Source organism: Cricetulus griseus, unplaced genomic scaffold (assembly GCF_003668045.3).
Source record: "Cricetulus griseus strain 17A/GY unplaced genomic scaffold, alternate assembly CriGri-PICRH-1.0 unplaced_scaffold_80, whole genome shotgun sequence".
In the NCBI taxonomy this organism is placed as follows: domain Eukaryota; kingdom Metazoa; phylum Chordata; class Mammalia; order Rodentia; family Cricetidae; genus Cricetulus; species Cricetulus griseus.
The window spans coordinates 1-27,780 of NW_023277422.1; the positions used below are offsets into that span (position 1 = coordinate 1).

Genomic DNA, 27,780 nt, shown 5'->3' on the forward strand with positions numbered 1-27,780 from the left:
ACTGGTCTCTACTCTTTCACTAGATATTACTCAATGGGGGTGATATAAATGTCATATAGAACAACCTTATTCCTGTTATTCAGGAGGGTACCAGTGATTGCTGGGGTGGACTGAAAAGTATTACAGTCCCAGAAGGGACTGCGGGTACTGTCTCTGACAACAGCATGATTTGCCAAAAATTAAAGAGTGGAAGAAATTAAGGTGGCTGACCCATCACAGCTGAGTGGAAACAAAATACAGTATATGTTAGCTTGTCCTCAGTTATAACCAAAGAATCCTGTGTGGCATTTGATACTCGAGCATCAAAACTTAATTATCTCCCTAAAAATTCTTCCATTCTCCACAGCACTGGAAATATAATATGGAGCAAACCATAGAGTGACTTCAATCTCAGGTTCTTGCCACAATCTGTATGTCCTCTATAGTCACTGTACTTGTCTGGACCTGTGGAACAGCAATCAACAGCAAGATATCTGGGGTGGGATGGGGACAAGTGACAAGAGAGAATAACCATAGACGGAATTCTGATTAAGTGGCAAATTTTATTTTTTCCAGGCTAGCCTATCTAGCCAGTATTATGAGGTAAAGGGGGAAGGGGAGAAGAGCACAAGACAAAGGTGTTCATTTAAGCAGGATGTTAGTAAACTACAGAAAGAAGATGTTGGCAGGGTCAAAAGTTCATGAGTGGTTGGGAGAAGGAGGGTTACCTAGGTAAATGATGAGATGAGGGAGGGTTGCTTAGGTAAGTGGACCTGTGTTTGGAACAATAGATTGATGTCTCGGTCATGTTCCTTCTGGGTACTTATGCTTCTGGGAGTCATTTATAATCAAAAGACAGTTCTATAACCATGTGGCATGCCAAGTTTAGGCCTAAAGGTTAATGCCAACCTGCAAGGCTCCCACAAGTCATAACCACTCAGAGTTCCAAACTGAATGTTTGCAGGCATCAGGGAAGCAGAATATGAGCCCATTCAGACAAGTCAGACTTCGAGTCTGAAAGTTCCTAATTTCTTCTAACAGGAGGTATTAAATCAAGGAGGGGTACATCTCACATGTGGACTTGTGATCTCCCAATGATGCCTATTATCATATGGGAGATAAACTCACTCTTGTGGTTTTGGTTAGCCAACCATCTTTTAAAGACATTTATTGTCAGCTTCCATCCTGATAATTGCTTTTGTACATTTCCATCATTTTTTTGAGATTTGGCCTTGGAAATTTCCATAATCACCAAGTATAAGTTAATTTCTGATGCAGTCAATTACTGTGCTGTGAAACAGATTCACCACACTGGTTACTTTCCTATGGTATCTATCCATTATGTGTCCTTTTATGTATCTGAAGACTACTGTGGTGAGAAAAGACTTTACCACATTGATTACATTCATACGGTTTCTCTCCAGTATGTGATCTTTTATGCGATTGAAGAGTACATTGATGAGAAAAGGCTTTACCACACTCATTACATTTATAAGGTTTCTCTCCAGTATGTGTCCTTTTATGAATTTGAAGAGTAGTGTGCCGAGCAAAGGCTTTACCACACTGATTACATTCATACCGTTTCTCTCCAGTATGTGTCCTTTTATGCGATTGAAGAGTACTGTCATGAGCAAAGGCTTTACCACACTGATTACATTCATGAGGTTTCTCTCCAGTATGTGTTCTTTTATGCAATTGAAGAGTACATTGATGAGAAAAGGCTTTACCACACTGATTACATTCATAAGGTTTCTCTCCAGTATGGGTCCTTTTATGCGATTGAAGAGTACTGTCCTGAGAAAAGGCTTTACCACACTGATTACATTCATAAGGTTTCTCTCCAGTATGGGTCCTTTTATGCATTTTAAGATTACTGAGCCGAGAAAAGGACTTACCACACTGATTACATTCATAAGGTTTCTCTCCAGTATGTGTTCTTTTATGCATGTGAAGGTGACTGTGCCGAGAAAAGGCTTTACCACACAGATTGCATTCATAGGGTTTCTCTCCAGTATGTGTCCTTTTATGCATTTGAAGATATCTTTGCTGAGAAAAGGCTTTACCACACTGATTGCATTCATAGGGTTTCTCTCCAGTATGTGTTCTTTCATGCATTTGAAGAGTACTGTGGTAAGAAAAGGCTTTACCACATTGATTGCATTCATAGGTTTTCTCCCCTCTATGTCTTCTTTGATGAATAAGAAGATAACTGTGATATGCAAAGGCTTTACCACATTGGTTACATTCATATGATTTCTCTTCAGTGTCTTTTCTTTCATGACTTTGGAGATAACCATTATTTTCAAAGGCTTTATCACATTGTGTGTATACAGAAGAATTCTCTCCAATTTGCCTTCTTTCATGCCTGCCAGGAAAAGGTTCATATGTAAATGCTTTACCATATTCAATACAATGTTGAATCTTGTTACCTGTATAAATTAATATTACAATTTATTTCAGTTGTAAAGAAGATTCCGATATTATAGTTTTATCACTGTGCTTACATTCTTCTTTTCCTCTTCATTAAGGGTTGCATGTATCTTTGAAAATAGCTGTGAATATATAATCCTGTATTACATGGTTCTCATTTTCAGAACCTTTTTCTAAAGGTGATTTTTCACATAATGAGGAGAACTAGAAAAATTCATCGTTTATCATCCTTTTTTGTATTATTAACTTTTCCTTCTCTGTGAGTCATAATACATTTGCTAAGGAACTACAAGAAACAGAAGTATTTACACAGACATAGATTCATAGGGCTTTTCTACAGAGTGAGCTTGGTGAATTATCAATGAAGATGAAAAACAAATTACTGATACACTTGAATCAAATTCAGCAAGTATGCTCAAAATGGGGACCACTACACGACTTTTAAATATCCTGCAAGAGAGGTATATCATGTTCTACATATCTCTTTGCTGAAATGGCTTTTATCCTGAGTAGTACATGATATTCTTAATAATGTAAAGATTATGAAGAAGAGGCTTCATCATTTAATTCATTTTGACATTCTGTTCTTTATAGATATATGTTATTGTGCTTACACATTCCTAAATAACTGCCCCTTGACTCTTGACAATAATTTCTCCTGTCACAGCAAGTACATGAGTAAAACCAATTTTTCTGTGGAGTATTTGCTTATTGGAAGTTTTGGGGACATGACTATCAATTCAATCTTGTCTATATCTTTAGTAATATAGGTAGTATGAAATAAGTGGATTTATGGTACTACAGCATAGCTCTCATGGTGTAAGGATTTAAGTGGCATTTTCTCTCAATGCATTATTTCTTTGTCTTCTTTCTTAAAATATTGCTTTGAAAATGCAGTGAAACTACCTGAAATTCAGTTCTATGTTCTTGTGAGAATTTAATAGTCATCAATGCAAATTAAGCTGTGCTTAAATACACTGCTGTTTCTGTTTCAAACTTCAGGACACATTTCAATTTCTTCAGAGACACATTTCTGTGAGCTTGTAAATGAAAATTACCTGTCATGTCTTTTTGACCTTGCACAATGTTCTTCAATAATATTGTCTTCCCAAGAGTATCCTAAAGTATAGGGCAAGAAAATGTATAGAGTATTATTGAGAAATAATATAGGCAAATGTGCAAAAAATATGTTACTGTCCTCAGTAAGCTTTATAACTTTGATTTATTTATTCAAATTCTATTTCTTTCTCAATCAAATTAAAGAAGAGCCAAGGAACCAATAACCAAGGAACAGTTGTCTTATTATTTTAAAATGGGAAGGAAAACATACTCTTACCTATATCATTGAGGTTCTCATAGGTCTCCAGCATCACATCTTTGTAGAGATTCCTCTGAGAAGTATCCAGCAAAGTCCACTCTTCCCAAGTGAAGTCAATATGCACATCTTTATACTTCATGGCAATCTAAAATACCACATACATGTGTGAAACTTAAAGCAAAATACTGACAGTATTGTAAATGTGTGTTTCTGTAGAACCTTATTTTAAAATGTGTTACTTTTATGCTATAGAAAATTTGCTTAATGAAGTAACTATGTGTTGATAAAATTAGTTTAATTTTATGAAGCTGTTCTTCTTTGCCTGAATACAACATCTTATATTCTGATGAAGACGTGTTTATCCAATAGTGAGTCAGGTGAAAGGATAGGCTGTGGTATCAGGAACACAGAAGGATAAATCTGGAAGCAAGGAGGAAGGCTCAAGAAAAAGAAGAGTAGAGGCCCCACACATTTAACATTTCTGATGATAATCTCCAGTGTGCAGCCCATATTTAACTGCAATATACACTTCATAACTTAATATAAAATGCATATCCAAGATTTGAATAACTTATAAATGTAACTAAAACACACTTTATAGCTAATTTATCTCACATTAATTTCAAAGTTCTATTTTCCCTTTAAGGATGAGGCCAGAGTCTCCTTTTCATAATATTTTATGTGTTTTTAATTTCAGTATATGATATTTAGTCATTATTCTTCATTGCTTTTAACATTTAAGATCTAAATGTGAGCACAGGTGATGTAGGGTGGAAGGGATGGGATAGAAACTATAGTTGGATAGGTGATCCTGTGAGGTGAGAAAGAATTGCTGGAGGTAAATTACTCCTTCAGACATCTGGTCCTGGTAACATTAAGAGTTCTAAATTCTGTTGAATACGATCTTTTATGTTTTCTAATTTTTTTACATTTAAATTACAAACATTTTTACTATATATACCAGTCCCACTCCATGCCCCTCCCCATTCACCCATACCTAACATTGAACCCCATCCCATCCCTCTTCTGCTTAACAGAAAAGGTGAGGGCTTCCATGAGGAATCAAAGTCCATCACATTATTTGTGGCAGGGCCTAGTCATTCCCCAGTGTGTCTAGGCTGAGAAAGTAACCCTCAGTGTGGAATGGGATCCCAATGTCCATTTGTACACTAGAGATAAATTCTCTTCCATGACTAGAGGCATCATAGAATGCCCAGTTCTCCTAACTGACTCCCAATTTCAGAGGGCCTAGTTCTGTCCTATGCTGGTTCTGAACTATCTGTTTGACGTCAATGAGATCCTAATCTTCAAGTCACCTATTTATGTGGGTTAACCTTGATTGGCCATGATTACGTTGCCCATCACACCTCACTCTCTACAACTGGATTCCAGGCTTTTGGTTCAGTGCTTAGCTGTGGGTGTCTGCTTCTGCTTCCATAAACTACTGGATGAAGGCTCTAGGATGGCATGTAAAGTAGTCATCAATCTCAATAAATGAGAAGGGCATTTAGGATAACCTTTTCACTATTGCGTAGAATGTTATTTGGGGTCATCCTTGTATATCTTTGGACATTTCCCCAATGCCAGAAAACAGGAGAACATATCACACAGAATGAACTTAACATGGCTCCTAGGGGCTCAGAGAAAGTGAAGAGTAAATCGTGGAGCCTGCATGGCTCTGTGTCAGTAACTCTGCAAATATGCTTTGGTTGTTTATCTTGGTTTGTTTGTGGGATTCCTACCAGTACCTCCTGTGGTGTCTCTGACTCTTTCACCTGCTCTTGGGACACTTTTCCTTCTACTGAGTTACCTTGGTCAGGCTTGTATAAGGGTTTGTGACTAATCTTATTGCACCTTGTCATGATGTGTTTGGTTGATATCCATGAGAGGCCTTCTCTTTTCTGAAGGGAAACAGAGTATCAGTGGATTTGGGGGAATGGATATTGTGGAGAGGGTTGGAAGGAGTGGAGGTAGGGGAATTTCTGTATTTATTCCAAGTTCACTGATTATCATAACATATAATAGCCCAAAAAGCACAAATTCCCTTCTGATACTCAAGACAATGTCTTGACTGTTACATATTATATAATCAAGAAACTAATTAAGGATTTCCAACATATTAAAGCAAAGGATATATTACCATTCAGAATAAGAGGAATACTGCCATATTCCAGCCTCCAACTGAGGGAGACATCCCTTTCTCATGTGCATGTCACACCAGCCCAAATAACAGGTAATGTGGGACAGCAGCTCATGAAACTTCCACAGTACATTCATTCCCAAACATAGTGCTCCAAAAACAAATCAACTGCCATCCACAAAGCCATGTCACACAAAAAATTGTATTAATATCCTCTGCTCATGGCAGGTCTCATAAGTCAGACTAACAGGTAGGTAAACTGAAGCAAAGACACACTTCTGGACCAGAGTTCATGCCATCTATAAGAAATACACAATTGTTTCCTCTCCAGTGGATCTTCTCCATTCTTTCAATAACCCTGAACACTGTTTACAATTCAATTTCCTCCTCATTTTTTTGTTGTAGCCTCCAACTTTAGAGAAATCCCTGTGCTCAAAGGATACAGCATTTGCCAGAAGTCCATATGGTCCACCTGACCACAAAAATCTCCCAATCTCTCCATGCCTTTTCAACACTATCACAGGGTTCTCTCCTCTCTTCCATTCTTACAATTTCAAACCATGGCAGATATACCCTGCTGGAACAAAGACCACACATACCGAAAGATTTCCAGCACCCAAAATGTGGTGAGAAGCCCTATTCAACCATAGGCCCTCAGATCAGAATATCAGAGTGCCAATAGAAGCCAAGGGAAAAAGCACCCTTCCAACGAATTAAAACTGAGAAATTAGCACCTAGACCCACAATCACCTCAAAGCAAGACAACTGGACACCAGTGTAAAACGACAAACAACAACCATCAGAGCAATAAATCACTATCAGTTTCCATCAATCCTATGAGACCAAGTCATGAGTAGTCCAACATGGTTGAAGCATAATAAAGACCAACTTTATTAACTTGATAGAAGTCCTGAAAGTGGAAATGAATTAGTCGCTGAAATAATTATGGGAAAGGATGAATGAAATACTGTCACTGTGATTAAATTATTTAAGTAAAAACTACTCTGGTAATGTACTGATTTTATTGTTATGCTTAGGACAAAGTCCATCTATTAGGGAGCTCAGTAGAGAAAGAGAAACTCAAGTTATATACTGAAGGAAAAACCTGTGGGACCATTATTTTTTATTTTCTCTTTCACTTTTATACTATTTGTATTCAGCTAGTTCTCTTTAGCAGCCCAGGAAAACTTGCTAAGAGACATTGCCAACTCAGTCGATTTCTTCTTCCCACATCAATCATCAGTAAACACAATCTTTTTCAGGCAGAAGTCAGACATTCTGATCTAAGAACACAATCGACGTTTGATCAGATGACCCCAGGATTGATCATATTGAAAACTGAGGCTAATTAGGAGACAGAGACAGCAATATATGAGAAGGTTTTAAAATGTAAAGCCAATGCATAAATCATATAAATCACTTAAGCACTAATGATTAAAACATAGAGATAACCACAACTGGAAAACACAGAAATGATAGTGTACCAGAAAATGGTAAGAGGCAAGCACCTAAGATAAAGATGATAAAAACTAAAAATGTCTCTCCACAGCAACTTCCCCCAAATCAAAACCTTCAAGAACTGACAACATAAGAAATTGTATTAAGACAACTTGGGGAAGGTCGAATATTTTTAAGAAAATGAATATAACTACTTTATTGTTATAGATTACAGAAAATCAGCACACAGATTCACATAATATGAGGTCAACGCTTGTCACAAAGATACAACAATCAAAAGTATGTGAAATATTTTCAAAGAAGATGGGGTTGGTGAGAAAAAGGAAAGAAATAAGGCAGAAAAAATATTGTCAACTTTTAATCAATAGCCCAAAGAAACATAGGAAAGGAAAAGGGTGATCATTGACCAATGTTGCGCACATCCCTATAATCCCATGGATATAAAAGAATAAATAAACAGAGACTTCACAATTTACATAAAATTACTTCAAATGATCCTTGAATTGTTGTTTCTGACCCTCAAGCTACTGGTATTTCTTCTAAAACAGAAGCACCATGATCCAGAGTTATCTCCAGAAGTGAAGGGGATCTCTTCCTATACATCAGCATCTCCCTATAATTCCTTTTGTTTCAGGTAAATACAACCCCACTGGTGCTCAATCAAAAAACAACACAGAAAAATAATTTAAAAGACATGTAGACCAATGGACTCAAATTGAAAACTGTAATATGGACTCACATACCTATGAACACTGGATGTTATACAATGGATAAAAGAAAGCATCTTCTATAAACTCACTCATATGTGGATTTTAGACATACAGTAAAGGATTACAAGGCTACAATACATGCTGCCAGAAAAACTACTAAACAAGGAGGACCATGAGAGACAAACATTGTTCCCTGGAGAAGGGGAAAGGGTCACGATCCCCTGAGCATATTGAGAGCATGGGAAGAGGGGGGAGGGAGCTATGAAAATGAGAAGGGAAGAATAGGAAGGATGCAGAGGTCATGAGGGAGCAGAAAGGTTGAATCAGGTGAAGAATAGAAGAAAGGGTGTATGATAGGTAGGGTTTTAGTTGGGGATGGTAGGGGAGGATGGGAGGGAGAAGCGAACTGGGTTTGTCATGTAAATCAATCTTGTTTCTAATTCAAATACAAAATGATGAAAAATCATATATAAACAAAATGTACAATGATACTATAGAGAGATACCTTGCTCATCATAGACACAGCGTGGAGGACCTTGGTCCTGACTCACTGTGGTGATGGGATAGAATTCAAATTGACTCCTCAGAGGAGACCTTACCCACACTAAAGAGTGGGTCCCAATGATGTGAGGGTAAGGTGGGTGACCAGGATGAGGAGATTCAAGAGTAAATGAGATTAGTATGTAAAATAAAATAAAAAAGACAAAACATTACTAAAAAAAAAAGAAAACATCTTCAACAAATAATGCTGGCATAACCAAATGCAGGCATGTAAAAGACTGTAGACAGATACATTACTATCACCAGTCACAAAACATAAGTCCAAATGGATCAAAGAAGCCGAGCATTGTTGTTGTATGCCTTTAATCCCAGCACTTGGGAGGCATGAGCTGATGGAACTTTTTGAGTTCAAAGCCAGCCTGGTCTACAGAGCTAGTTCCAGGAGAGGCTCCAAAGCAATAAAGAGAAAACCTGTCTTGTAAAACCAAACAACAACAACAACAAAGAAATGGATCAAAAAAACTCAAAATAAATCCAGCCACAGTGAACCGCTTAGAAGAGAATATAGGAGGTACCCTCATAGAATTTGTACAGTAGAAGGCTTCCTCAACATAACAACAGTTGCACTAACACTGAGTTCCAGAATTAATGAATGGAACCTCTGAGAAAGCATATCTCTCTTGTCAGAATGGCTAAAATAAAAAACACCAATGACATTTTATGCTGGAGAGGATTTGAGAAGGAGCATTCCTCCACTGTTGGTAGAAGTGCAAAGTCCTACAACCACTTTGGAAATAAGTGTGTTAGTTCCTCAAGAAAAATGGATTCAATCTACCACAAGATACACCAATTCCACTCATAGGCATATAGGCAAAAGATGAAAATTCATACAAGGAAATCTGTTCAAAAATGTTCATAGCAGCATTAATAGCTCGAAACTAGATTCAACCTAGATGCCCCTCTACTGAAGAATGGATAGAGGATATGTGGTACATTTACACAATACAGTACTACACAGCAGAAAAAAAAATGGAAACTTAAAATTTACAGGCAAATGGTGGAAGTAGATGAAAACATACTGATTAACGTAACCAAGTCACAAAAAGAAAAACATGGTATGTGCTCTCTTATATATGGGTTTTAGACGTGGAACAAAGGATTAACAGCCTGCAATCCAAAACACCAGAGAATCTAGGAAACAAGGAGTATCTAAAGAGAGGTATACAAGGTCTTCCAGAGAAGGGGAAAGGGACAAGGTCTCCTGAGAAAATTGGGACCATGGGGGGAGGGGAGAAAAAGTTAGGAGAAAGAAAAGGGAAGAAGAGTAGGGGAAAGGAGGACTGGAGGGAGCAGAAAGATTGAGACAGAGGAAGAATAGAGGAGAGAAAAATACCCCATAATAGACGGAGCTATTATACATTTAAAGAGTAAACTGGCACTAGGAAAATGCCCAGTGATCTACAAGGATGACACCCAGTAACACTGTAAGCAATAGTCAAGATTAACCTTAAATGCCCTTCTCTGATGAGATTGGTGAGTAACTTATATGCAATCTAGGGCCTTCATCCAGGAGCTGATGGAAGAAGAAGCAGACAACTACTGGTAAACACTGAGCCACACTCCTGGAATCTAGTTTCAGATAGGGAGTATCGATGAGCAAATGGGTCAAGACCAGATGGGAGATATCCACAGAAAGAGCTGACCTGAACAAAGGGGAGCTCATGGACCACAGACTGATAGCAGGGAAAAAAGCATAGGACTGATCCAGACCCCCTGAACATGGGTGTCACTTAAAGGCCTGGGCAATCTACACAGCCTATGGTAGTGGATTAGAATTTATCCCTAGTATATGAATAAATTTTGGGAGCCCATTCCACATAAAGCAACATTCTCTTAGTCGAGAAACATGGGGATGGTCCTAGGATGTGTTCCAAATGATATGACAGACTTCGAAGATCACTTGTGGAAGGCCTTACCTTCCCTGAGGAGCAGAAAGGGGATGGAGTGGGAGGGGCAGAAACTGATTGATATGTAAAACAAACTAGTTTCTAATTGAAATTAAAAAAAAATGCTCCCCATTTCCATGGCCTTTCGCACATAAAATGGAATCTGACCAATCTACCAGCATAGCACTGTTCACACTTGAGAAATCTCTGCATATCAGAAACACCTTTTCTCCCCTGGAACTAAACTTCATTGAATCACATCATTCTGTTTAGGAGCACTAACAAGTAACAAGCATCCTAAATATGTATACATGAAAGACGATCCATGTCACCATTTTTCTAAAAGTTCCTAAATTCTTTGCAATATTTTTAATACAACCCTGAAAATGGAATGCAGTATTCAGAACTTCTAGAAACCAGACCTTCAGTTTTCTAATCTGTCTCCTACAACAATCAGAAGCAGTGCTCACATGTGAACTCTGGACAATGATACTGCAAGAATTTTATGCCCCAGACCAGGGCTGCAGAGTCTCCTCTTACACATTAAATCCATACTGGGAGTTATGGAGGACAAAGGCCATTGCCGAGGTCAAAATATGTATCAACATAACTACACACTGGCTCATGTTCTGTTCAACTTCCAACAGAATTGAAAGCTTACAGTGTGGTGGTGTTGGTGGCACATGACTTTAATAACAGCACCCAGGAGGCTGATGCAGTAAGATCTCTGTGAGTTCAAGACCAGACTGCTGTATATGGTAAGTCCCAGTAGGCTACGACAGTTAAACCGGGAAACCCTGTCTTGAAAAACAGGTAGTCAACAAGTAAATACATAAATGAAATGATAGCACAACAAACCTGCTCTCAACCCCATACAATAGCCATGGAATATCTCGTGGTCTTTGTTACAACTCATTTCAGCAAAGGCAAAAGAAGCCATGCCAAGAACCCACAAATTACCTGACACTAGTACTCCTGACTGCTAACACCTGCCCCCCAAAAAACCCATATTTTCTAGGGCCACCCTGCTAGTACTCATATTAGCAGCTTCCCTGTTGGGTGATCAGACATCAAATGACTCAGACAGCACAGTCCTTCCAGATCTGCTCTTACAGCAGCATAGACAGAGCCCTAGTCTAAAAAGTTTGTATTTTAGTAGCAATACCTCCACTCTCGTATAGTACACCCTGTTCCTCAACCAAAGCACAGGGTCCTTTGTGTGCACATTCCATTACACACTCAATAACCTGTGAAGGAAACCCATTGCCTCAGAGCTGGGAAAACCTGAGAGCAAACATAGGTTACATCCACAGAGTAAATGTGTGTTGTTTCTGTGTAACTGAGTTAAAGAAAAACAGGCCACAGATTAGAAACCAATTGCCTTGGAGGAAGAAAACACAAGGTGAACATGATGCATTTAAAATCTCAAAAATTATTTTGAAAACTTGAATCAGGGTTTATGACCATGCATGCCAGAGACTAAAGACTTGTATTAGAGCAGATGAAAATGTTCTCATATTTTTCCTCTAAACATGAACACCATAAATCAGAAATATTCCAGGCCTTAGAAGTGGATACTAGTAGTTAAGTAAAATACAATCACACAGCCAGGATATTCCTTAAGTAATTTCTTAAGTATACCATTGACCCAAAACAACAGGTCATTATTCAGGGACAGGGTCCTGAGATGAAGGTCATGGGGATATAAAAGATAAAACAAGTAGAAGGTATCAAAGATAAATGCTAAGTTTGGGAGGTATTGCAGAGTAAATGCCCCAGATTAAATAAGCTTCTTGAGAAGAATAGCATCCTGTACACTACATAGAAGGGGTGGGAGGATCGAAAGATAGGGGAGAATCATATTACATAATCAAAGAATCATATAGTCTGAGAAATTCATGTAGAGACTAGTCAAACAATGCCACACAACAGAAACAAAGTATCTCAAGAACATTACTGACTTAAGACACAGTGGGCTTAGGACAGACAACAATAGTTCCATATGCTGGGGAGAGTTAGGTTCTCACGATTTGAAGCAACACTTCCAAAAGTTCCTGGCCCCAGACCATCACCAACTCTCCCAAACATACTGCAGATTTTAGAGAAGGAGCTCTGTTTATTGTCAAATCATCAGGCCTCCATGAAAGCTCCCAAGCCCAAACCCCAAGCTGTTACTGTGTCCTCCCAGGCTGAGGGCTTAAGTGAAAGCCTTGCTTGGTGAGGTGAGTTCTTAACACAACTGTGTTATATTTTCAAATAATTGTCACCTGTTCTCATATTACCCAATGACAAATTATGTTTTTTCACAAGAAAAAATCCTAGAATCTTTATGACACCAGGGTTTAAGATTTGTTGTGATCCAGTAATGCCTCCACGAGCAGATTTCAGAGGCTTATTCTTTGATATTGGGATGGGGACTCCTTGATTGGTATAAATCAGGGGTGGCATCTTTCTAATGATTTGTAGACAAATGTCTAGACAATCCTGGTGAAGAAATGTGTATCCTAGCATCCAAAATAGGCTGTTTAGCATGTGCTTAACTTTTGGTATTTTCAGAAACAGTCCTGCTCAGCTCAATTCTATTTAGGGAGACATACTATTTCCTAAGAATTGGTAAATCATTTATATCACCAATTCTAATCTTTTACATTACAGCATCATATGGGAATGCTACCCAACACATGAGATGCCTCAGGACAACCTGCACACAATTAACTATAGATCTGTATAACATGTAAATGTTAAAAGCAAATGTTGACTTTCAAGATGCTACTGGTAAAATAGGCCTGATTTAAGAAACCTGCTATCCATATGTACATCAAGAATGTTGAAGTTGACTAGAAAGTTTCTCCTACACACAGCTCCCTGCTCCCATTTCTCTGATCAGATGAAAACCACAGAACAAAGTTATTGAGAAACATCCCTCTAGGAGGAATAATTTTCAAAGACCACTTCCACTTGAGACTTCACAATAAGGAAATCTGGCTACAGTTTGCCACCCAGATACAGGGAGGACCTAGCACACTATCTGCCACACCTCACTATCTTTCCCTCCCCATATACAGACAACATCCCCTAGTTCACCATGTTGTCATTTCCCAGATCACTGAAGCTCAGCTCAGCTCCCTGCAGCAGGAACTGCACCACAGCACACAAAACCACTGTCTCCTGTTCAAAGTCAAGCCTGAAACCTGGTGACAGGAAGAGCCCTGCACCTCTTCTGATAGGCAATTCAGATAGGGCATGATTAGATAGTGAGGCTTGAGTGACAAGAGCACTACCCATAGGGTTAGAGTGTGCTTAGAAACACAATATTCATGTTCCTGGCTGTACCACACACACAAAGAAAAAATCTTTTCTAGATCTGCAATGATATGCATTTCAATCATACTTGCCCCTGGTTCAGATTGCATACACTGCTATCTTCCTGGTCTCCATAGGAATATCCCCTTGTACTCCTGGATAGAAGTGACAAGTTTCTACACACCAATAAAACTATCTGAGGATGCAGGGATCCAAATCAGACCAAATCAAAACTAACTGCAAAAAGCTCATGTGGGAGATGGAGAGTGGGAACAGATTGGAGGGCTTATGGTCCATATCCTCCCTTTGCTCCCTACCCTTCCTTCCTCCCTTCCTCCACCCTCCCTTCCTGTCTTTACTGACCCAGGCCTTTAATCCCAGCACTTGGTAGGCAGAGCAAGACAGATCTCTTATGAGTTTGGGGCTAGCTTGTTCTACAGAGCAAGTTCCAGTTTAGGCTCCAAAGCTATACAGAAAAATCCTGTCTCAAAAAACAAAAAGTAGGGGCTGGAGAAGTGGCTCAGTGGTTAAGAGCCCTGCCTGCTCTCCCAAAGATCCTGAGTTAAATTCCCAGCAACCACGTGGTGGCTCCAAACTGTCTGTAGTGAAATCTGGTGCCCTCTTCTAGCCTGCAGACATATATGCTGGCAGAACAATGTGTACATAATAAATAAATAAATCTTTTAAAAAATGAAATGTATCCAGGAAATCGTGGTGCATGTCTTTATTCCCAGCACTTAGGCAGAGGCAGTGAGATCTCTGTGAGTTCAAGACCAGTCTGATCTACAAGATGTAGTTCCAGGACAGCCTCCAAAACCACAGAGAATCCCTGTCTCAAAAAACAATGCATTTATAACATAGACAAAATTAACTCCAAATTGATCTCATACCTAAAAGATAAATATAAATTGCAAGACTTCTAGAAGACCCTGGAGAAACTAGGCCTCTCCAAGTTTGGCAAATTTCCTTCCATATGCGACAAAAGGATGTTCGGTGATGAATACAAAGATGTTTCTCCACAAAGTTCCCTGATCAAAATGCTTTCCACAGATGCAGCCCACAGAGTGAAGCATCCATCAGCCGTCACCAGGTTCTGGAGTTTCTAGGATCAAAGGGGCCCTAACAGAACAATAAACGTGGCAGGAGGTTCCCACCCTGCCTCCAGGAGGGCCTGCCACACGATCCCCCATGCCTCCCCATTCAGTCTTCCCCATCTTGGTATAATATCACCATGTTGTGGCTTCTCATACATCCTTGATCACAATCCCCTACAGTAGAACTCACAGCACAGCAATCAATCTACCAGCACAGCAAGCAAACTACCACCTGTTCTGCATTAAAACCAAGCCTGCAGCATGGCACCAGGAAGTGTCCTTGTGACTGGCGGATTGGCCTGGTGTCCCTGATTGGCTAGTGAAGCTAGAGCACTTCCTTAAAGGTTAGATGTGCCTAATGAAACAGCACAGGGGTCCCTGTCCCTGGCTTCTACTCCAGACCTGGACCTTTTAAAAAACTGTGGAGACACAAATTTCAAAATCACTCACCCCTGTCTCCAGATCTGAAGCAAGCACTCGACAAAGGCTTTGCTCCAGAACATTACCACTTCTCCCAAGTAAATTCCTGGTTTTAGACATGACTCTCTGTTTTATTGTCAATACATCAGGTTCTTAAGGAAATCTCCCAAATTCTAGGCTCCAACCTGTTGCTAGCTATCCCAAGAATGTTCCTCCTCCTTTCCTTGTGGCCTAAATTAAAGCTTTGCTTGATTGGACAAGTCCTTAACACAACAGAGCTTTACATTTCAAATAGTTGTCACCTGGTGTTCTATTGTCCACCTAGTAGAACTCTGCCTTTCTCAAGAAGAAACCTGGAACTTTATGGCACAGCACACTTTAAGTTTTCCTGTGACCCTGTAATGGCTCCTTGTGCAGCTTGTCACAGTCCTATTCTTTGGTATGAAAATGGGTCACATGCCTGGTTTTAAATCAGGGGTGTCTGATTTGTAATTATTTTCAGCCAAATCTATAAAAAATTGTGGTAAAAGAATATCTATCCTAGTGTCATAATTTCTAACAGATCTGGTTATCATATACTTATCTTTGTGTGTTTTAAAAGTACCCTTCCCTCAGCTGAATTCTACTTTGTGAGACTTACAATATCTTGAGCATTGGTAAATACTTTTATTACCAATTTTACTCTTTTACATCACAGCTTAGTAGTGGAGTGCTACCCAACACACAAGATGTCCTTTACAACCTATACAAAAATAACAATAAATGGATCTTTCATATAAAGCTGAAATGCAAAAGCCCGCGTTGGTTGTACACAACTTTAATCCCAGTAATTGGGAGACAGAGGCACGCGGATCTCTGTGAATTCCAGACCAGACTGGTCTACAAGATCTAGTTCCAGGACAGCCTCCAAAGCCACAGAGAAACCCTGCCTACAAAAACCAAAAACAAAAGAAAAGAAAAAGCTGAAATGCAAAGAACTGAAACTCTCTAGATGGTAATGAAGAAACCAGACTTCTTCAAGTTTGACAATCTGCTTTCCATGTGTGCATCAAAAACATGTTGAAGTTGACTACAAAAATGTTTCTACACACTACTCCTTCTCCCCAATGTTCAGAGCAAAATTTCCAGCCCCTAAATTGGGGTGAGAAGCCCTGTTTAACCTTAGGCCCTCAGATCAGAAAATCAGAGCAAATAAAAGCCAAGGAAAAAAACACCCATCCAACAAAGAAAAATTGAGAAATCAGCACGTAGACCTGAATCACCTCAAAGCAAGATAACTGGCACCAGCAAAACAACAGAACCAACATCCACCAGAGCAATAAGTCACTACCAGATTCTGGCTATTGTGCCTTAGCAAGTCATGAATATTCCAATACCTTTGAAGCACAATTAAGACCTTATTTATAAAGATGATAGAAGTCCTGAATATTGAAAAGAATTAATCTCTTACAGTATTCTGAGAAAGGATGGATGAAAGTAAAAGCTATTCTGGTAATTTACTGATTTTGTTGTTACCCTTAGGCCACTATCTATCTTATTATTGGAGTTTAGAATAGAAACTCAGGTTAGCACTGAAGGAAAATCATGTGGAACCATTGTTTCTTTATTATCTCTTTTACATTGTCACTGTCTTGTGCTCCACTAGGTTTCTTATCCAGCCCAGGCCCACTTGCCGAAAGACATTGTCAATTGAGTGCAAGTCTTTTCCCCCACATCAACCATAAGTGAACACAAGCATTTTCAGGCACAAATCAGATATTCTTATCTAAGAAAACACTCAGTCGACATTTGCTCAGATGACCCTAGATTTGGTCATGTTGATCCCAGTGGCTAATTAGGAGACAGAGACAGTAATATATGAGAAGGTTTTTAAATGCAAGCCAATGTATTGATAATATAAATCACTTAAGTGTGAAAGACACAAAAATAAAGATAGCAACAACTGGAAAACACAGATGTGCCTGTATGCCAGGAAATGGGAAGAGGCAAGCATGTAAGATAAAGAAGAAAAAAATAAAACTGTCTCGCCACAGCAACTTCCCCCCCCAAAAATACAAAACATCAGGAACTGATAACATATTTTATGAAGACAAATTGGCGAAAGTCCAACATTTTTAAGAAAATGAATGTAAGTAGGTTACCGATATATAGTCCACAAAATCACCACACAAATTCACAAAAAATGAGGTCTATACGTGTCACAAAGGGACAACAATCAAAAATATGCAAAATATTTTTGAAACAAAGAATGGTTTGGGGAAAAAAAGCTAAGAAATCAGGCTAGAAATTTCTTGGCAACTTTTAATCAAAATACCAAATAATCCATAGGAAAGGAAAAGGGTGATCATGAAGAGTGTTACCCAGCTCTCTATAATTCTAAGGGTATAAAAATTAAATAAACACAGAATTCACAACTTTCACAAAATCACCTCAATATGACATTTGAACTGTTGTTTCTAACCCTCAAGCATCTGATATTTCTTCCAAAAACAGAAGCACCATGCTGTAGGGGTCTTTCCAAAAATGGAGGTGATATCGTGCAATGGACCAGATTCTCCTTATAATACCTTTTGTTTCAGGAAAATACAACCCCAATGATGCTCAATCACAAAATAGCATAGAATAATAATTTAAAAGACATGTAGACCAATGGAATTTAATTGAAAATCATGGTATGGTAAAACATACCTATGAAATCCCGATGCTTGACAATCAAGCTAAAATTATACAATATAAAAAAAGAAAGCATCTTCAGCAAATAGTGTTGGCATAACTGGGTGCTGGCATGTAAAAGACTGCAGACAGATGCATATCCATCACCATGCACAAATCTTAGGAGCAAATGGATCAAAGACCTCAATATAAATCCACCCACACTGAACATTGTATATGAGAAAGTAGGAGGTATCCTTTAAGAATTTGCACAGTAGACCATTTCCTGAACATAACACCAGTAGCACAGACACAGAGTTCCACAATTAAGAAATGGGACCTGCTGAAACTGAGACACTTCTGTAAGTCAAAGGGCATAGTAAACAAAACAAAATGACAGGCCCCAAAGTGAAAAAAGATATTCATCAACCCCATATTTGACAGAGGGATGAATTCCAAAATATACAAAGAACTCAAGAAACTAGTCAACAAAACTCCAAAAAATTCAATTCAAAAGTGGGATACAGAATTAAATAGAAACTTCTCAATAGAGAAATCTAAAATGGCAGAAAGACACTTAAGAAAGTGCTAATATATTTGCAATCAGGGAAACGTAAATCGAAACAACTTTGAGGTAGCATACTGCTCTTGTCAGCATGGCTAAAATCAAAAACACCAATGACAGTTTATGGTGCAGAGGATTGGGAAAAGAACATCCCTCCACTGCTGGTGGAAGTGCAAAGTCTTACAACCACTTTGCAAATAAGTACGGAAGCTCCTCAGGAAAATTGGAATCAATCTACGACAAGACACAACAATTCCACTCATAGGTGTGTAGCCAAAAGATGAACATTCATACAACAAGGACATCTGTTCAACTATATTCACAGCAGTATGATCTGTCATAGGTGGAACCTGGATTCAACCTAGACGCCCCTCGACTGAAGAATGGACAGAGAAAATGTGGTGCATTTACACAATGGAGTACTACTCGGGAGAAAAATAATGGAATCTTAAAGTTCGCAGGCGAATGGATGGAAATAGATGAAAGCATCCTGACTGAGGTAACCGAGTCACAGAGAGAAAAACATGCTACTTGCTCTCTTATATATGGGTTTTAGACACGGGACAAAGGATGAACAGCGTACAATCCACACCACCAGAGAAGCCAGGGAACAGGGGAAACCCTAAGAGAGATCTCATGGTCTGCCAGGGAAGGGGACACGGACAGGTCTCTTGAGCTAATTGGGACCATGGGGGAGGGGAGAGTTAGGAGAATGGAGAGGGAAGCAGAGGACGGGAGAGGAGGACTTGAGGGAGCAGGAAGTTTGAGACGGCGGAAGAATAGAGGACGGCAGGAAAGAACACCCCGTGACAGACAGAGCCGCTATAGATGTAAAGAGGAATCTGGCTCTAGGGAAATGTGCAGTGACGCACAAGGATGACGTCAGCTGACAGTGTGAGCAACAGTCAGGAGTTTCCCTTAAACGCCCTTCTCTGATGATGAGACGCTGACTCCCTTATTTGCCGTCCCAGAGCCTCCATCCAGTAGCTGATGGAAGCAGAAGCAGACAGACTGATCATGATTGACAGGCCCCGCCCCTCCCACCCCCTCAGGACCTGGAGCATCATTAATTCACTCATCTCTGAGTCCCCCTTGAGTTTAACGGATGGGAGAGTAAACCGGAAGTCCCGCCCACAGTGTTCACCGGAAGCTCTGTATTTTTTTCTCCCCCTCCCCGGTCTCCACACAGACCGTTTCCAGGTGCCGGTCCCGAGCGGAACCTTGTTGCCGTGCAGCGCTGTCGCGGGGACGGATGGGAATCGCAGGACACGGGCAGAAAGTGTGAGACTCAGGAGCGGTAAATGAGTCCCGGTGGAACGGAACCGCGGTTTCCGACCCAGGTGCCCCCCCTGCCTCCCCCCCAGAAGGATTCGGTAACGCACCGGAAGCGGGGAGCCGTGCGTTTCTCACGCGGGATTCGCGGCGGTGCTCGAGGAGTCTTTGCGGAACCGGAAGACCTGTGGCCGTAGCACTGCTGGTGCGGTCTCTGACGGCGGACAGGAAGTCAATAGTGCTGGCATCCGAAGCCAAACGGAAGTCGAGAATCCCGGGACTCACACGCCGAGTTCCCTTCAAAAGCGGTCGTTCTTCCTGCGGGGTCGGAAAAAGAAAGACTCTGACAGGAAGTCGGTAGTACTGGCAAGCGAATCCAACCGGAAGTCTGGCGTGCTGGGCTCACAAGCTGAATCCCCGTCACTGTGCGCGGTAGGAGCAGAAAGACCGGGACACGAAGTCGCTAGTGCTGGCAGGCGAAGCCATCCGGAAGTCGGGCATCCTGTGACGCAGAAGCAGAATTCCCGTCACCGGCAGCCACTCACTTGCAGGCGCGGAGCAGCTTGTCCGTAACCGGAAGTTGGTAGTATGGGCGTGCTGAAGCCGACCGGAAGACTGGAATGCTGGGACTGAGCAGCAGTCACTGGAAACCGGGAGCTGCTTTTGCACCGAGCCAGACTTGACGGGAACCGGGTTGCGCTGGCGACCTGAAGCCAAGCGGAAGTCGGGTGTCCTGAGATTCCAGCGAAATTCTGGTCGCTGGAAGCCAGCCGCGCCGTTCCCATCCATTAGCAGGACTCCGGAAGTCGTTAGTGCTGGCAAGCCGAAGCCAACCGGAAGTCGGGAATCGTGAGTCTCAGAAGCCCCATTCCCGTCTCTGCAGGGGAAGCCAGAATGGGACTGGAACTCGGTAATGCTGGCAACCTGAAGCCAAGCGGAAGGAGGGAGCACTGGAACTTGAAAGCGAAATTCCCGACTCTATTTCCCCGCGATCCCCGATACGGAATCGGTCTGCCGGACCGGAAGTCTGTTGTGCTGGCGAGCTGAAGCCAACCGGAAGTCGGGCTGCTGAGACTCTCCTGCGAAACTCCAATCACGAAACAGCGCATGTTGCCCCGGGTCGAAACCGGAAGCCGGTAGTTCTGGCAAGCTGAAGCCAACCGGAAGTGGGGCGTACTGAGCCTCACACTTCTGTGAGTGACTGAAGCGTGGGGGCGGGTCTGTGAGTGACTGATGGATGGGGGTATCTGTGAGTGACTGACGAGTGGGGGCGGGGTCTTCAGTGACTGATGGGAGAGGATGAGGTCTGTTGTGAGTGACCGGTGGGGGCGGGGTCTGTGAGTGACTGACGTGTGGGGATGGGGTTTGTGAGTGAGTGACGTGTAGGGGCGTGGTCTCTGAGTGTCTGACGGGTGGGGGCGGGGTCTGTGAGTGCCTGACGTGATGGGGCGGGGTCTGGGAGTGATTGACGTGTGGGCGTTATATCAGTGACTAATTATGATGAGTAATTTGAAGCTCTCTTGATGAAACCTGTCTGTGAATTAACATCCACACAGCTCAGGGAAACCACCAGGACAGCAGAGGTTCTGGGCGCGCGCCATTCCTGGAATTGATGAGATGTCTCTGGTCCTAATAAACTGAGAGGCCAATGGTTAAAAAACAAGCAGGTGGGAAGTCTGACTCCTCACCAGGGAAGAGGGAAGAGTTGTAAAGTTTCACAGAAGATTATTGGGATATTACAAGCCCGGGGCCGAGGACCAGTGTCAGCAGGCTGTTGCCGCCTGACAGCCTGAAGGCTCAAAGAAGGGAAAAGTTTATCCTTTTGTTTTCTGAGGTAAATTCCTAAAAGCGTTTGTCCCGTGAAGACAGCCTTGGTGAACTAAAGTACAGCACTGAGATGTCATGGTGGGGGTGATTTGTAGTGTAGGCTCTTTGATGCCTGTCTTTAAGGGTGTTCACTTTCACCAACTCAGTGGCTTTTCTTTTATGCTTTTTAGATTTCTACCTGGACAAGGCCTGGTACTACACCCACAGATAGGAGACAAATTGGATATTATTTGCCCAAAAGTGGACTCTAAAACTGTTGGCCAGTATGAATATTATAAACTGTATATGGTTGATAAAGACCAAGCAGACAGATGCATCATTCAGAAGAAAAATACCCCCCTGCTCAACTGTTCCAGACCACACCAAGATGTGAAATTTACCATCAAGTTTCAAGAATTCAGCCCTAACATCTGGGGTCTAGAATTTCAGAAGAACAAAGATTATTATATCATATGTAAGTATAATTCTCTCTCTTTATTTTGTAGGCATTGGGATAAGCTAACTAAGTTTGTATTGATTTCTGTTTCCTTTCAATTAACATGGAAACTCATTTGTTAAGAAGCTTTGTTCTTTTTGTTTTTTTCAAAATAAATTAATTGAAAATTGGTACCCTGTAGTGTCAGTATTAGTTAAATATAAATACTCAGCAGGGGCAAACCTGCCAGGATTCTTATGGTATTGAAATAAGTAAATTATACAAAGGGACTCAGTATCTCTACTGACAAAACCATCTTTAAGGAACATTTATGAGGTTTTATAGGTAAATCTGTGTGATTCTTTTTCTCTCCATCCTTCCATCTGTCTGTCCAACCAACCATCCACTCATTCATTTAGTGTGCATTCTGTTCCAAGAACTGTGTTTCAAAGTTAGGACTCAATAAAGCAAAATGTAATAGGGGTACACTTCACCATGACACCATCACTCCAGACTGGCAGAGCTCAGAGCTTAGTAGCATGGGGCATACAGACAAAAGCCAGTACAGGTGGTCACGTTATGTCCTGATGGAAAAGAGTAAAGTGGAGGAGTGCTGCCTGAATGATACCCCTGCATCTGTCATAATAATGTGGCATTATTTCAGGAGTAGGGGATAGGTGTTCATTGGGTATATCTGAAGTGCATTTGTGAGCTGTGCCCATTTTGATGGAGATAAAAATTAAAGCAAAATGCTGGGCATTGGTGGCACATGCCTTTATCCCAGCACTCGGGAGGCAGAGGCAGGTGGATCTCTGTGAGTTCAAGGCCAGCCTGGTCTCCAGAGCGAGTGCCAGGATAGGCTCCAAAGCTACACAGAGAAACCCTGTTTCAAAAAACCAAAAAAAAAATTAAAGCAAAATAAAACAGTTAAAAAATAGCCAAGAGGCATAGACAAAAATTTGGAGGGAGAAAAAAACAAGATAATGTTGACAAAAAATAATTTATATAGTTTCTTACTATATACACATTTACCCCTAAAACTCCAACTCTTTGGATGTGCTTGATCCTTGGGAAAATGCTGTGGCCTTTTTGCCCGTCTCACTTTCAAGTCTAGCAACACAGAAAATAGAGCCATTTTCACTGCTGAGGGAAAACCCAGACAGTATGCCTTAGAACACTTTATACACCAGCAAATGTCAGGGCCAAAAAACCCAAGGCAGGGCCAAAAAACATAGATCACTACTGTCATTGTATATCCATGTTTCCCCAGCCATGTATGCACTGTAAAGAGAGCATGCAGAAAAGCATGGTGTATGTACAGGAGTAGCAAAGAGAGTGTGCATAGCTAATAATAGCGACTACACTGTACAAATATGCAAAGCACACACATGACACTACAGGGAGTGAGAAACATTGGAGCATACATGCATAGTATACATACACAGTGAGCGAAATGGCAGGAGACAGACACGATGCATCCATACTTTGCAGCTTTAATTACAAAGCCATTTAGAGAATTCACTGGCCTCAGGATAAACAGCAATATCTGTAGACAGAACAGCTTAGACAGACAGAAATATATTGGTAGAAGGGTTGTGGTCCCTGTCGCCCCTCATTGTTAAAGTGGAAAAGGAGCCCAGCTGGCCAATGTGGGGCAAGGTGGTTGCCCCCACCTGGTTATATCCATGTTGTCCCAAAACCCAGACAGGGAAAGGGGTATGCTAACTCTCTGTCCAGCTGGAGTTTTCCCTAGCAGGAAACTTGGCTAAAGTGGCTGATGGGGGTTGATAAAAACACATGCTTGCAGGGACTTACACTGTGATGAGAATGCAGACTCAGAAGACTTGAGTTCTATTATGCTACTTCAGCACATCCCTGGCTGGAGAAAGGAGCAAGGGGGTTTCAGAAGGCTCCCCTGATAGAGTTTACAGAACTTGGAGGTTTGACAAGCATAGCATCAAGTTTATTGTTCTTTAAGCAGGAGGTGTGGAGTGGAGGAAGCAGGTGTTGGGAGATGATTACCAAGTTTTGAAATAACCGTTATGTTTGCTCTTTTGCACTTTCTTGTTTGGCCCTCCTAGGAGTTGGTGGGTATTTTGGAAGGTGCTGTCCCTTTTACGTATAGAGTAATACTAAATCATGTGTATAATGGGAGGGTGTGTTTAATTGTACTTAGAAGCAGGTAGCCTACATGTCACAATGTTTCCAAGATCCATTTCTCTTTATTTATTTTTCTACTTCTTTTCAGCTTTCAGCATCCCATACATTCAGAAAACTTGTGACAATGAGTGAATTCTTATTTTTCAAATTGTTTACAGAAATTTCATGTTCATGAAATCTTATTGATTTCCTGATTTGTTCTTTATTTTTTGTCCATTTTATTTTTAATCAGCTACATCCAATGGGTCTTTGGAAGGCCTGCATAACCAGGAAGGAGGGGTGTGCAAGACAAGAGCCATGAAGATCATCATGAAAGTTGGACAAGGTAAAGATCAACTGCTGCTTTGTGACCCCACTGTGAGCTGGTATAGCCCCCAGCTAGTGTGGCACCTGGGGTGATGCTCACCATTACCTCTCTTGTTAGTTTTGAAGGCAGACCATTTTCTGCACTTTGAACCACTGGTTGAGTCCCGCAAACTGACATGCTCAGTTTTTCTCATTTACATCTCTCTAAAAGTTCAGGCCAGTGAAACAGGGTGTCTGTTTCAGATACATATATATCTCTTTACAATGCAGAACACCTCTTTTGAAAAACAATCAAAGTGTCTATTATGTAAACACTGGCTCTGCTTCTTTGTTTCATTTTCAAGTCTGGACAAACCAACAGCTGTGTTTTCAAGTAGAATAACCTATTGTGAAGAAACAAAGAATTATTCTAATTAGAGACTAGTATAGTTGTCAATCAACTTGCTTAGTGAAATTGAAATGTCATCTGGAATGCTTTGACTCCCAAATGCGTGAATCTCTATAATTTCCACAGATGGCCTCCTAATCTAAACCTAACAAATAACTAGGATAACCATTCTGATTAAAAAGGAAGGTTATTTTCTTGTATTTCTCATTGCTATGCATAAAGAGTCTTATGTTCATTGCTGTTCATGCCTCTTGAGATATCTTAGCAACTCCTGAAGCTTGCTACATTGTCAGATGTCTGTGCCATGATTAATCGCTTCTTCTTCATGTAGATGCAAGTCCTGCTGGATTAACCAGGAATAATGATCCAACAAGACGTCCAGAGCTAGAAGCTGGTACAAACGGAAGAAATTCAACAACATGCCCTTTTGTGTAACCAAATCCAGGGACAGCAGTGTGGTGGGGCTGTGTGTCTATGGGATGCATGTTTCTTAGAACCCCTAAAGGCAGAGGATCCTCAAAACACATCCCAACCAGTGGGATTCACTCGTGGGCACAGATTCCTGGGGTCTTTGCTCCCAGTGAGTCAATATTAACTCTGCCACTAAGACAGATTAATTCATCCCGCTCAGTGTCTTACAGTCACAAGAGCAGAGCTCACCAGGTGTTTCAGTTACTGATGCATCCTGAAGTGTTGAAACTAGGGATGTTCCAGATTTTCTGTCTAATCTTTAGGAAGTGGTAGGCCTGGTGAGTGAGTGTCGGACCTTTGAAGCTCCTTCACCTCATCTGGTGATCTGTTGTCCAGTTCACCCTGTGAGTTGAGCATTGGCCATGCTTACTTGTTTGCATTTGGAGCGTTCTTTCTGCAAGCTAGAGGGCAGTCTCAGAACTACAGTAACTGGCTGTTCTTGCTACTGTGCAGGTACCAGCACTGAAGGCAACAGCGCAGGGCAATCCGCCAACAACCTCCTGGGTTCCAAAGTGGCCTTATTCGCGGGAATCACATCAGGATGCATCATCGTCATCGTCATCATCATCACCTTGGTGGTACTGCTGCTCAAGAACCGCAGGAGGCACCGCAAACACTCTCCACAGCACAGTACCACACCCAAGCGAGGTGGCAACAACTGTGGTTGGGAACCCAGTGATGTTCTCATACCGCTAAAGATTGCAGACAGTGTCTCCCGCCCACACTATGAGAAGGTCAGCGGAGACTATGGGCACCCAGTGTACATCGTGCAGGAGATGCCCCCACAGAATCCTGCCAACATTTACTACAAGGTCTGAGGCCTGCAACCTTTGCCTCCCAAGGGAACTCTCACCTTGTTGTGGGTGCAGGGACTGAGCCTGACTCTGGGGGCGGAATGCCTCCTGGAAGATCCTGGAGCTGGACAGTTTTGTAGGCTGTAACTTTTCAGCCTTGGGGAAACCACAGACCCTCCCCGGAAGCTGGAAGACTGCTAAGAGATCCCCACTTGGACTACTGTGTCCCTGTGTGGACCTCTATGCTATGCACCCAGCCAGGCACTCAGGACTCTGCAGATCCCGGGGAAGACACTGTGGTCTATGGGTGATGCAGCAGTATTTTAGGAGAAAGTTGTACCTCTGCCTCTGTGTTTCCTGCCATGCACACTGGACTTGTCACTCGGACCTCGGGTAACCTCAGTAAGGTTTTCAAAGATCCCTAGCATTTAGTCCTCACTCCTTCTGTTTCCAGGGCTCTGCAACACCTCCCCAGACCCCTCACTCCACATCCCGTATCATTAAGGGACACTCACCACCGAGCACTGGCCCCACCCTTTACACTAAGATGAAATAAAATGTGGATTAGTTACAGAATTCTGCTTTCCTGCAAATTCCTTGACTTGGTTTGCTGGGGAAAGCTGGGGACATGTGGCCAAGTGAGGAACATGCTGGCTACCACCGCAGGGGGAGCATAGTGGGGAAAGCAAGAAGGAAACAATAGATAGTGCTTTGGTTTGCTGAGAGGAACCAGGAATGTGGGAGACCACAGACTTTGGTGAATGGTGGTGAGCTCAGTAACACAGCTATGCAACAAGGAATCAAAGCCCCTCTCCTGAAGTGTAACAAAGGGGCCATTCCTATGAAAGGACCGGCCAGAGTTCAGGGGGAGAGGACAGACCTCTGGGGCAGGACTGTTGAGGTACTGGCAATAAAAAGCACAGCCCTGGATCTGCAGGGGAGTCAGTCTGCTTTGGGAGATGGTTTAAGCAGACTCAGCTGCTGTATTACCACATTTTAATCACCACAGGGTAAAATCATGTAGGAGAACAGCAGAGAGCCAAATCTGATCTAGAATTTGAAAAGCTAAAGGTCAAAAAGGCTGTAAGTCCATCACCACTGAGGATATCGGGAAATTTTCATTAGGAAAGGTTGGTCAGATTCACCCAGTCCCCACGAGTGCCCCCCCTCCCCGATTGAGCCTTACACTTTGGTTTTTGGTTGATGGCTGTGCTGTCTGGGCTCTGAGGCTCTACCCGGGCTCCATGTCAAAGCAAAGCACATATGGCCCACCCCTAAGAGTCCTTAAGATGGAGGTAAAATTATGATGTCAAGGGGAAGGAGGGAGATAGGACATAGTTATAATAGGTGTGTAGAACACAAAGTTTCTAAAATGAGAGATTTTTAGTAATATATATTTTAAGATAACACACATTACACACCACAAGACTTGGAATTCATCGATCATGGCAATTAAAGCAGTCCCAGCCCTTAGCCCTTTACAATGTCAAAGTTCAGATACAGCTACTTCTAAGAGAAGCTGCATCACCCTAAAAGTTACCAATTATCCCATCCTGCAGGACTTTAACCTGTGGCAAGAGAGTCATGGATAGGGAATGGGGACAAGAGATGCAGAAAGAATGACCACAAGA

The 27,780-nt window shown here is 41.6% G+C and overlaps 1 protein-coding gene and 1 long non-coding RNA gene across 2 annotated transcripts; one reads left to right on the forward strand and one right to left on the reverse strand.

Moving 5' to 3' along the window:
- Nucleotides 1-2,018: 2,018 nt before the first annotated feature.
- Nucleotides 2,019-20,868, reverse strand: LOC113838972. Its single transcript, XR_004772673.1, has 3 exons — nucleotides 19,899-20,868; nucleotides 3,746-3,872; nucleotides 2,019-3,528 (listed from the first exon to the last, which is right to left on the reverse strand). It is a non-coding gene; the product is annotated as an uncharacterized LOC113838972 (long non-coding RNA).
- Nucleotides 20,869-20,895: 27 nt separating this feature from the next.
- Nucleotides 20,896-26,725, forward strand: LOC113838971 (ephrin-B2-like). The gene is made up of 5 exons (XM_027434459.1): nucleotides 20,896-20,924; nucleotides 21,786-22,069; nucleotides 24,423-24,515; nucleotides 25,216-25,278; nucleotides 25,809-26,725. The coding sequence occupies exons 1-5, from the start codon at nucleotides 20,896-20,898 to the stop codon at nucleotides 26,171-26,173; spliced, it is 834 nt and encodes a 277-aa protein (XP_027290260.1). The 3' UTR covers nucleotides 26,174-26,725.
- Nucleotides 26,726-27,780: the final 1,055 nt, after the last annotated feature.